General features: G+C 37.6%; 2 protein-coding genes across 4 annotated transcripts in view; both read right to left on the reverse strand.

The window, feature by feature from the left end:
* Positions 1 to 8,612, reverse strand: part of LOC128027151 (N-terminal kinase-like protein) — a 31,534-nt gene extending 22,922 nt beyond the window's left edge. The window contains exon 1 of the mRNA XM_052614452.1: positions 8,594 to 8,612. The gene's annotated coding sequence lies outside the window, so the exon portion shown is untranslated. The remainder of the gene's footprint in view (positions 1 to 8,593) is intronic.
* On the reverse strand, positions 306 to 8,741 carry LOC128027150 (N-terminal kinase-like protein). 3 transcript variants are annotated; one of them, XM_052614449.1, is made up of 19 exons: positions 8,594 to 8,741; positions 8,342 to 8,479; positions 7,350 to 7,490; positions 6,942 to 7,064; positions 6,629 to 6,849; positions 6,357 to 6,447; positions 6,059 to 6,214; positions 5,373 to 5,531; positions 5,146 to 5,253; positions 4,907 to 5,020; positions 4,547 to 4,702; positions 4,257 to 4,445; positions 4,056 to 4,131; positions 2,632 to 2,826; positions 2,442 to 2,500; positions 2,226 to 2,306; positions 1,536 to 1,877; positions 1,323 to 1,401; positions 306 to 1,178 (listed from the first exon to the last, which is right to left on the reverse strand). In XM_052614449.1, the coding sequence occupies exons 2-19, from the start codon at positions 8,447 to 8,449 to the stop codon at positions 1,054 to 1,056; spliced, it is 2,523 nt and encodes an 840-aa protein (XP_052470409.1). In that variant the 5' UTR covers positions 8,450 to 8,479; positions 8,594 to 8,741; the 3' UTR covers positions 306 to 1,053. The 3 variants fall into 3 exon arrangements, with proteins under 3 accessions (XP_052470409.1, XP_052470408.1, XP_052470407.1); XM_052614448.1 differs by having other exon boundaries at positions 8,342 to 8,514; positions 8,594 to 8,611; XM_052614447.1 differs by lacking the exon at positions 8,594 to 8,741 and having other exon boundaries at positions 8,342 to 8,572.
* Between the last annotated feature and the right edge of the window lie 2,609 nt (positions 8,742 to 11,350).

The following is an 11,350-nucleotide window of genomic DNA, read 5'->3' on the forward strand; positions in this document are numbered from 1 at the left end:
TACTTTTTTTAGATTTTATATAGAAATTATTTTATAGACAACTCAGTCAATTAAATATTTTAAAGCTTAGCACAACCAGTGGTTTTTCAGGCCTGGGAATTATATTAAAATTCCTTTATTTCTAGATTTGTCACTTTAAATCTGCATTTTCAGGGTGACATTGCACCACTAACAATCAAGCAAGCACCTCATCTTCAGTATTTTTGGAAGGCAATTGTGTTTCTGGCAGTTTAGTGAGACTTTTTGTTACAACTTAAGTTCTGTGAAGCATAGCAATTTTTAGCAACAATATTCTGTACGGCACATTTAAAAAACAGACTGTTCCTCTTTTATTATAATACACATGAAGTTGGATTTTACATCTGGGTGTACAGTACATTAATTGCCCCTTCTGAAAATATTGCACCAGATTTCACAGACTGTCTCATTAACTAAAATCCTCTGTTGATTAGTTTATTTTACAACATAAGCAGTACCACCAACTAGGAATGCAAGAGAAGGCACGAACCAGAAATAATAACCACATCAACCCTCACCCTGTCCTGTGGCAAACAGAAAGAACAATGTTACTATGTTTTTTGGTCAAGTGAATCCTGTTTTGAAAATGTTTGTCTGTATGGCATTGTACCACCTAGGATCATGTTTAAGTAACAACTAACATGTTTTCTCTGCATCATCCATTTTCATTTGTCCTCAAAGACCACATTCAGGGCAAAGTGGTCCATAATAATGCATAATCAATGTACATACATACAAAGATATCTAGGATTATACGGTTCAAATTTCCCTTGACTCCTAATAATCAAACCAGTGAGTTCATGCACACTCAGTAAACTATGATATTGTGTAATATTAAAATCATGGTGCTGTGGAGAGGAATATCATAGTTTAAGATGTGTTAGCTGTTCCTCAGTCAGCAGACATGGCTGAATTTGAGTTCTTCCAAGTTGCCCAGCGTACAGACAGCTGTGAGAATCAATCAAGGAATGTTTCTTTAAAATCTTGCAGTCCCTTCGTCTTCAAAGAGTCAATGATCTGGTGTACCTCCAGTGCTCAGTCCAGTTTGCGTGCGCCCAGTTTGAGAGGACCCTTTGCCGCCTTGCGCTCTGCCCGTTTGGCCTCCAGCTCCTTCCGCCGCTCTTCACGTTTCTTCTTTGCTAATTCTGCTTTACTTAAACCTGATGGAAGTCAAAGTATTGTTATTTGGAATCTACCTTCTATTTTCTCTAACAGCAAAAACAAGAATGAATCTGCATTGTAATATGCTGGTTTAAATGCCTAAACTGGACAAAAAAACAACAACAAAAGAAAACGCATCTGACCCTGATCTCCCTCTAGTGACTCCCAGTTTTCTTCTGTTCCCCAGTCCCCTGTACTGTCTGCATCCCAGCCATCAGACTTCTGTGTACAAAAAAAAACAAAAAAACATCATACATAAACATCCTTCTTTGGTAGGGGACCATAATCCAGAATTCCAGATTTGCACCACCTTTAGCAATTTACAAGTAAAGGAAATACCTCCACCAGAGCCTTACCATAGTACTTTGATGTGACACACTGGACAGGAGATCAGATGTTGTTGATTTTCCTTCGGCTCCATCCCGGTTATAATCATTGGCCAATCCTCCCACTTCCTGCGCAGAGCTAAATCTGGCACTCTTCGGAGCTCCGGTTGAGGCTTTATTTCGAGATGTTGGGGTGAAACTCTCAGCCAGGTTTCCATCCTCATCCCAGTCATTACCCCAGCCCTCATCAGCTGGTGAACTTTGACCCTGACCATCTGCGTCTTTCTCATTTGACCAGCTGTCGTCGGCATCCCAACCAGAGCTCCAATCAGAACTCTGCTTCTTGACTGCCTCAGAGGTCTTCCGGGCCACCTATGGAAACATAACAAGAGTAGATCAGCACTATTAAAGTAAAAGTGACACATGGTGTCCAGCACTCTGAATATTTTTAAGTATGTTTATAGTACAAGTACATTGAAAAATCTAACCTCAGACAACCACTAATATAGCAAATGAACATGGTTAAAAACCTGTGAAGTATTTCCATTTAGTAAATAGAAGTAGGGTATTTATCGCCCATATGTATTGTGCACCCCTAAATATAAGTGTGGTTACTGTATGTATGTCCTCAATATTTACACAAAGCATAGCACTAAAGAAAACAGTAGGATAAAAGTTATATTTTATTAGAAAAAAGCTACACTCATGCAAATCACTTACATTGCTTTTCTTCTGTGTTGAGGACATTGCCGACAAATCAGAATGCCAATCGTCTGGATCTGTTTGTACTTTCTCAGGGTCCTGTGGGTGCACAAAGACAAGGAATTATTCAAAAAGTTCTCAGTATTTATGAGTAAGATAACTTCTAACACTATAAAATGTCAAGTACTGAAAAAACAACAGTGACTTTAGATCATTTGAATAATTCTCATTCACCTCAAGGCTTCCCCAGTCTTCATCATCCCACCGATCCCCTTCTGGCTCCACTGTCATTTCTGTCGATAACAGGAAAAGAGGAGAATGATAACAGAGAAAAGACATTCATGATGATGTATTCATCTGACAAATGTGACCTCTAGAGGGAACAGCCTTTGAAATGAGACATAGCTTTTGTCTTGTTGCACACCTTTGTTCGCAGTATTTGTGGGTACTGGTCCAGCAACAGGTTGAGGGGTGGGGCTGTTCTCAGCAGGTGATGCCTCCGAACCAGCCGGAGCATTTCGGATAAGTTTGGAGGTGAGAGAGGAGACCCCGGTTACCGCCCATCCTGCCCATGTGGCAGCTGACCCACCTGTCTGCGCCAATGCAGTCACATCCTTCTCTGCGATTGAACCATTTCATTATATTAGTGTACATTCTTTATTCAATTACCTTCATTTGAGAAGACTAGACATTTTTTCATTTTTAAGAACTAAACCTTAAGAGCTAAATGTGCATAATCTAATTTTGAGCTACAGACAAAAAAAAAAAAAAAAGAAAAAAAAAGAAGTCCAAAATTTATTTTTTACATTTAAATGAGTCTGAACCAGTGAAATGTGATGTTCAAACCCATGTTGATGTAAGCAAAACGAATGCAGTGACTGACCAATCCAATTTCAAAATATGTCTTATTGGAGTATTCACGCAAAAATCTGTTATGTCTTAAGTGAATGTTTGGTTAACGGTTTGGAAAAACCATCTGATGTGTAACATTATTTGGATCTGTGCATTACAGTAGGTCTTAATATATAGGCTGTTTGTCTCAATGTTAATTTAACAATAAAAGAAAAGAGAATCACTCGCTGCTCTTGATTGAACTGTTTTTGTAGTTTTAATAATCTACTTATTTGTAATGAACACAGTATAGTGATTTTTACATTTGATTAGCCTATTTGTTTTTCTTACTTGAATGCTTCGGTTTATATGCAGGATGAAAAAGTAATGCACTATTGAATTTTTCTGATAATATATTTGTTCTACTGTTTATTTGCATCTTTATTCTAATTTTTAATAACAAAGATACAAAAATAGCTATATTGTGATTATTAATATATTAATACATTTTAAGAAGTGAAGGAAAATATGCAACGTTGCTAGCTGATTTTGCTTTGTAACCTTTACAAAACTTTAAAGCCTGTGAAAAGGGAATTGAGAGAATGGTTTCTAAATACATTATAAATATTAGAAATGTACTGCTTAAAGAGACTACATGGTTTCAGCATTTGAGAGTATAGAATACTCAAGATTTTGATAACTTATTTTATTTACTTGCCTTTTTTTTATCATTTAAATTTGGCTCAGTTTTTAATAACACATTTGTCTGTGGTGTGACAAACACAGAACACATTTAATATTGCTTTACATGGACTTTAACTCGATTTTTCTCAAAACTGACTTTGCCGACTCTATCGTCTTGAAACACATGTAGCGCAGTCACAACAAAATATACATAATTCTGATAGTTTTCTTATGGAGATTGTGAAAATACAAAATAACTCATTTTTGAACATTTGCTCATTGTGACTTATTTTGCCAGCACAGATCACCGATATGCTTATAAAAACATCATACCTATTTCAGCTAGTTTAGAGGGGTCTTCAGAAACAGTCTCCAGCTTAGTGAGGAAACTTTTTATGGCTTTGAATGCCTACAGGAACAGAAATACTTAAGAAATTGTCCATTTCAAAAATGATGGATTAATTCAGAACTACAGAATATATAAATAGATACTTTGTCGAAGTGCTCCTCAGTTCTGCAATGCATTTTCTTTACCTGATCTCTGACGTTTTTGTCTGGGTCCATAGTCAGTGTGCACAGCGTGGGCAGGATCCGATTGGCGCTTTCGGCCACACTGTAGTACTGATGGGTGGCAGCAAATCCCAGCACGCCTGCTGCACGTGAGGCGGGAAACGGGTCTTTAGTTGCTCGTGAGAATGCAGAGATTAAAACACGCTGGCGCATCTGAGAAAAAAAGCATGGGAAAAACAAAAAATGAAGATAGTCATTGAGAGAGAGAAATATGCCTGAACAAGTGAAGGATTATTGGTTTTAGTTGCAGTTACCCCAGCATTGAGGTAGGGGGCAATTTTGCCCAGGCAAACAGTGGTGTTGCAGCGGATGGGACCCTGTTCATCCCGGGCCTGCAGGCGCGCGAAGTGACGCATCAACTCTTGATTTAAATTGGTCTCATTTAATTTAGGGGCCAACAGCAACATAGACTACGGGAGAAATAGAAATTAAAAGAAAAGTCATTTAGAGACACTTTTAAGAGTAATGTGAATAATGCTTATAATGCTAGGGTCATGGGCTTGAATGCAAAGTAAATGGTTCTGCATAAAAGTGTTTGCTAAATGCATAAATGTAAATATATGCCATTATCTGTTACACTGACTGAGTGTCAAAGAGGGGGAGCATACAAATACCTTTACAGTCTGCTCTCGGATGGCAGGGTTTGTGTCTGTGAAGCCATGAACCACGTGTGGAAATATCTGTGAGTTAACTGCGGCTTCATTCAAATACTGAATAAACTGCTCCATCTGGTAAAAAGAGAGACAAGTAGAAAAAAGAACTGAGAAAGTGTGTATGACAGTCAGAGAGTTTGGGTAAGACTAATGTAGAAAACTCTTACGACAGCTACATAAAGCAATGAAGTGAGGTATACCTGCTGTAGCAGTCGTATCCTCATGGCACGGTCAGTAGAGGAGAACATCTTGACTATGACTGGGATGATTTTCTGCTGGTACTCCTCAGCTGTCAAATACTTCCCTACCTAACACAAATAAAATATCCAAACTGTATTAAAGAAACTTGTACCTTTTCGATTGAAATGGTCTGAAGATAATACACCAAATGGGTATGCATTAATGCAATACCAAAAATGGCTAGCACCTTAAATAGCGGTGTGAGGACAACAGCGCCAGCATTGCCAAACTCGAAGGCTGTAAGGAGCTGAGGAAGCACTTTGTGTTTACAGAAATCTTCAGGAAAAGAATCAAGATTCTCACTCAGGTCTTGGAAAAACTGCTGCTTCTCTGCAGGTTCTTTTATCTAAATGAACACACAAACAAACGCGCATTTAGGTGACACTTCCAACCTACTTTTTTAATAACAACATATTAATGAAAACAAACAACACAAACCCGTACACACAACACATACACAAATAGCCTAATCATTCTAGATATTGTTTTCAAGAAGACTTTATCATTTAGACTTCTATATCTGAATTATTAATTTATCACAGCTTATTCATCAATATGAATTACTGGTCAAATATTTGAGGTCAGCAACTTTCTCAGCAGAGGTTTTACGGGTTTGGAACAACATGAGGGTAAGTTATTAATGACATAATTTAGCAAATTAAACTAACCCTTTAAATTGATCAAAGATGACAAAGAGGTTTATAACAAGATTTCTTTTCAATAAATGCTGTTCTTTTGAGCTTTCCATTCATCAAAGAATCTTAAAGAGTGTCAAAAAAAATAAAAATACAACAGCACATGTTTTCAAAACTGGCAATAAGATACATATATATCATATACAGGCTCAGGCAATAACTGTTATCTGTAACTTACCTGTATCTCTTCCAGAAACAGACAGCTCTCCACAAAGCTGTTGTTCATAAAGCCTCCAGGAGATCTGCAGTTCAGTAAGAACCGAGCAGGGTTGGGACGAACCTTTGGGTTTGCTCCCACTAACTCACAGTAATGCGGCACTAACTGCTTTGGAATCTGTAAGAAGTAAAGAAAGTGGTTTGAAAGAGGATAAATAGCTTTAATCCTGTATGTAATAATCAAAACTACTAAAGAAAGTTGTTACTGCACAACTAGTTAAGGCACAATAAGTTAACACTAAGAAAAAATGATCTGGCACCTTGCCGAGAGATCGCAACGAGGAGGCACGTGGTAAACTTCCATTAAATACTTCCCAAATGAGACAACCGAGGCGCCACACATCCCCTGTCCTGACATCATACAGACACAACAATAAGCTACAGCTCATTAAATATGCATTTTACTAAAACCTTTAAATCTTGATTGAAAGTGAAGTCAGAAAATGTTCTGCATTCAGAAAATTTAATAACCTATAGAAAATGTTTGGGTATGAATAAAGAGAGCTCGAAAACAAAAGATTTCTGCCTGTACCATTTTTCTCCACCACTGCCAGGACTCTCTGGAGGGTCGTATCTCTCTAAGTCGGGGTTGATCACTTTAGGTGGTGGTAAGGAAGTGGTGTCTCCCTGGTCTGAGGTCACATGATCCAACCCTCCTAGTTTCCATTCACCAGCACGGTCCACAAAGACAGCCCACATGCCCATGTTATTATGGTTTAGATGGCAATCATTCACCAAGAAGCTCAGTGCTTTCTGATGGGAAAGGAGTGACAGCAAACAGAGCAATTTAACTAATGAATAAACAACAATTTCATTTTAGTCCGTGTCTTTACTTGACAACTCACCACAATCTGATGAAGGCCCCAGGACACCTCTAAATCACTCGCACCACCCTTCTCCGCCTGGAGCTTCAGATGAGCAGCCAAAGGAGTCACCGGCTCTGTGACAATGTACAAGCTTTTCTCTGTCTGATGTCAAACAGGAAAAGACAGGCGTTTTAATAAAAATTAATTTTTTATAATTACAACTAGGACAAATCTTGACCGTCAAAAGTTTGTGTAACATCTTCCACTAACAGAAAGTGACTAATATATCTCTATACTGGGATTCATGTATATTTCTTAGAATATAAGTCTATAATTGACAAGGGGTTACACTCACAAAGCTCACCCCAACCTGAATAATCCAGAAGACAAGAGAAGGCATTGCTTCAAGAGTCATCATCACACATCATTTCATCATGAGATCCTTACCTCAAGCCCATCTACGTAGGACAAGATGTTGGGATGTCTGAGAGTTTTTGTGCGTTTGAAAGCTGCTTTAGCCAGCTGTGTCTGCTCCTCTGTTCCCTGGGAAACCTCATACACGAAGACTGACACTGGCTCAGCAGTCGTCTAGAATAAAGAGGGGTTAACTTACTAGTTACCTTAAGTTGCAATTTGTCTATATTAGGCAAAGAAGAATAGTGCAATTAGATTTGGAAAACTAGAATGTCCTGTCCTCATTATATTGTATTGACTAGACTTCTAATAAACAAAACCACTGATATATAGCCTTTAGTCAACAACAACAACAACAACAACACAGTAACAAGCCTCCCCTGATGTTTGAGCTGTCTGTGCTGATCAGATGATTATCAGATAGAGATGATCAGATACTGATGCCTGCCAGTAAACTCGGGATAATTATTGATATGACATAAGTGATTCTGGTGAATGCCATGTGATACAGTTATTAATATCGCCTGTCTGGACACGTGTAGAGTAAATAAAAACTATGCAGCTTTCCTCAGCAATTTATATAATCATACACAATATATTAAGTGATGACATTTTAAAACTCCATACAAAATAAAACGAAACACATAAACAAATGAATACTAACGACTGTATTTGGTCATACAATCATAATAAAGCCGTTTAATGTGTCTGCAGTTTTCTGTTGACGTGGCCACAGAAATGTTACATTCTGTGGTAAAAGGATGACAAAAGTAACCTAGTTTCTGTTGTAAATGGTCTTATATTCAAACGAATGCGTCTCCAATGATGTTGAGTCCTGCTTATGAAAACAAATAACCATAAAAAGAATTTCAGTGTGTTTTGAGCTCTCTTTACCTCTACTTTACTGCGCCGTGCTAAGCTGAATCAAACTGTCTCTGGCTGAATGTAGCTAAACTTTAGACCGAGGCTGCAGCGGCCTGCTGCGTCACTAAATGCTTTATATTAATATGTCAAATCATTATTACCTTGCGCTTGCCCCGACTAAGAGTCCATATGCCTGACTTTTCTTGGTTTTCGGGTAAAAGTTCATAATTGAAGTCTTTAATAGGATCCCGTGCGAAAAAGGACCACATCCTTCCCCGTCAATCCAGCCTTTGATGTTGCTGTAGGACGAACAGCGAACCAACAGAGGACGCAACTGCTCATAGCCAACCCAATATTATAAACAAGCAAAGGGATTACTGACCCCCCTGAATCCTTTTCATGGGCGGACTTACCCATAAGCTAGGCGATCGCTTCGGGCCCCCTAAAATGCTTTTCATATATGAGCACACATGAACAGTTGCTGTTTACGGTGTTAATTACCACAACAAAACCGTCCAAGTCCGTGGAGCCGTGTGCACAGCTGCACGCACGGTGAGTACCACGAGCGCTCAGACTTATGGAATGCCACGTATTTATTTTTTATTTTTTACATTTATTTGTATATTTATTTATGTATTTATTTATTTTTTATTTTGGCAGACGTGGCATTCCATACAGACTGACCTCCGACTTCCCCAGCAAACATTTCAGCATTTATCATAGGCCCATGTGTGTCCGGTGTTTCTGTCGACTGAATCGGCCGTGCCATGAATTTATCAGTCTTTTGCATGGCAAAGTCAATTTCTCCATATAAATATTGTACCAAACAGAAGCAGAAAATCGTGCACTTTAATGAGATCGGGTTAGCCAACAACAATTAATTTATTGGCTATTTTACAAATAAGAACAGGGTGGATTCATGACATGGGTAAAAAAATAAAAAAATAAACTAATATATAATTCACACATCATACAAAATTGCGTTGCAGAAAATCCTTTACATGTTTTAAGGAATTCAGAACAGAGCAACATAAAAATGTGCTATATTATTATTTATATTATACAATAATAGTACAAAGTATTACATAGCCTATATATGCCATTATAATGTGTTTTTTAATTTTTTTGGCCGCTGGCCATTTAAAAAAAAAAAACAGCCTAATAATATGTTAACCCTGATAATAATAAAATAAATGCTCCAAACATTTTTCTAAATTTACTTAATGAAAAAAAAAAATTATATATATATATATATATGTATGTGTCCCATTTCCATTACATACAAAACTGAACTATTTTAATAGCTGAAACAGTGTAAGATTTTTTTTCTTTTCTTTTTTTCAAATCCTGCTGGAAAATGAAGTAAGCATCTTCAAAAAGCTGGTCAGCAGATGGAATCATGGAGTGCTGCAAAATTTATTGGTAAATGGGTGCAGTGACTTTGGTTTTCAAAAAACACAATGGACCAACCCCGGCAGATGACATTGCACGTAACACTGGACTTCAAGAAACTTGGGCTATGAGCTTCTCCACCCTTCCTACAGACTCTAGGACCTTGGTTTCCAAATGAAATACAACACTTACTCTCATCTGAAAAGAGGACTTTGGACCAATAGGCAACAGTTCAGTTCTTCTTCTCCTTAGCCCAGGTAAGATTCTGATGTTGTATGTGGTTCAGCAAATTCCTTGACACTTCTGTGTGTGGTTGCTCTTTATGCCTTGACCCCAGCCTCAGTCCATTCCTTGTGAAGTTCACTCAAATTCTCGAATCGATTTTGCTTGACAATCCTCATAAGGCTGCGGTTCTCTCGGTTGGTTGTGCATCTTTTGTTTTCACACTTTTTCCTTCCACTCAACTTTCTGTTAACATGTTTGGATACAGCACTCTGTGAAAAGCCAGCTTCTTTGGCAATTAATGTTTGTTGCTTACCCTTCTTTTAAAGGGTGTCAATGATTGTCTTCTAGACAACTGTCATATCAGCAGTCTTTCCCATGATTGTGTAGCCTAGTGAACCAAACTGAGAGACCATTTTGAAGGCTCAGGAAACCTTTGCAGGTGTTTTGAGTTGATTCGTTTGAGGCCTTATTCTAATTTGTTGAGATAGTGAATTGCTGGGTTTTTGTTAAATGTGAGCCAAAATTATCACAATTAAAAAAAACCAAAGACTTAAACTACTTTATTCTGTGTGCATTGAATTTATTTTATATACGAGTTTCACAATTTGAGTTGAATTACTGAAATAAATAGACTTTTCCTCAACATTTTAATTTATTGAGATGCACCTGTATTTATCTTATTTATCAAAGATTTTAACTAATTTCAGTTTATCTTTTATTTTTTGGTTTGTATTTGTTTTCATAATATCTGGAAATGAAGCAAACACTGCAATTAAACTGACAGCAATCAAAAAAGCCCACACATACAGGTTATTGATGTTGGTTTTTCTACCACATTAAAATAAAAACAAGCAGGTTACAGAATGAAATGAAATAAACACAAGCCCTGAAGAATTCTATTTCATTCAGTATTGTAGTTACATTTTCATGCTACATAGTCATTTAAAGGTCCCGTTTTTCGTGCTTTTTTTAAGCTTTGATTGTGTTTTACAGTGTGCAATATAACATGTTTATTGTGTAAAAAAAAACAGTATTTTTCAAACAATTCACCTATCTGTATACCGCTGTTTTCACTGTCATAAAAACGGGCTCATGACTTCCTTGTTCTATGAAGTCCCTCCTTCAGAAATACGTAACAAGTTCTGATTGTGCCAGCGGTTCCTGTGCTGCGATTTCGACAGCAGCTGAGTGCACGCTGTCCTCCTGGAAACGTGATTAGGCTAGTTTTGGAAGCAAATGGGCAGGATTTGTTTTGAAAACCTGGCAATCCTGATCTGAACGCACGTCCTGGAGATGTACTTATAATCATAGGAGCGTTTTTACTGATGAGCTGCGCATGAAAATCGCATTAAGATTTTTTTGCACAGCCCTGTCATCTAGTTAACAAAGCTAAACAGCGTTGCCCTTTGTTAAATGCACCAACTTAAATAATAAAATACACTTACCGGTTGTGGTCCATAAACAACGAATTCAGACAAAGAGGGAACTGCTTCATCTTTCAATAATCATCTTTGTGCAAATCTGGCATTAAACTGATTGAGATTGAGGATGCT

Source organism: Carassius gibelio, chromosome A14, assembly GCF_023724105.1.
Source record: "Carassius gibelio isolate Cgi1373 ecotype wild population from Czech Republic chromosome A14, carGib1.2-hapl.c, whole genome shotgun sequence".
Taxonomy (NCBI): domain Eukaryota; kingdom Metazoa; phylum Chordata; class Actinopteri; order Cypriniformes; family Cyprinidae; genus Carassius; species Carassius gibelio.

Bases quoted from the DNA above. Each gene is read 5' to 3' on its own strand.
- LOC128027150 (XM_052614449.1), bottom strand. From the start codon at position 8,449: ATGTGGTCCTTTTTCGCACGGGATCCTATTAAAGACTTCAATTATGAA. The intron at 1,402-1,535 runs GTAAGGCTCTGG...TTTTGTACACAG, and splicing joins TGTCACATCAAAGTACTATG to AAGTCTGATGGCTGGGATGC. The intron at 1,179-1,322 runs GTCAGATGCGTT...GACTTCCATCAG, and splicing joins GTCACTAGAGGGAGATCAGG to GTTTAAGTAAAGCAGAATTA.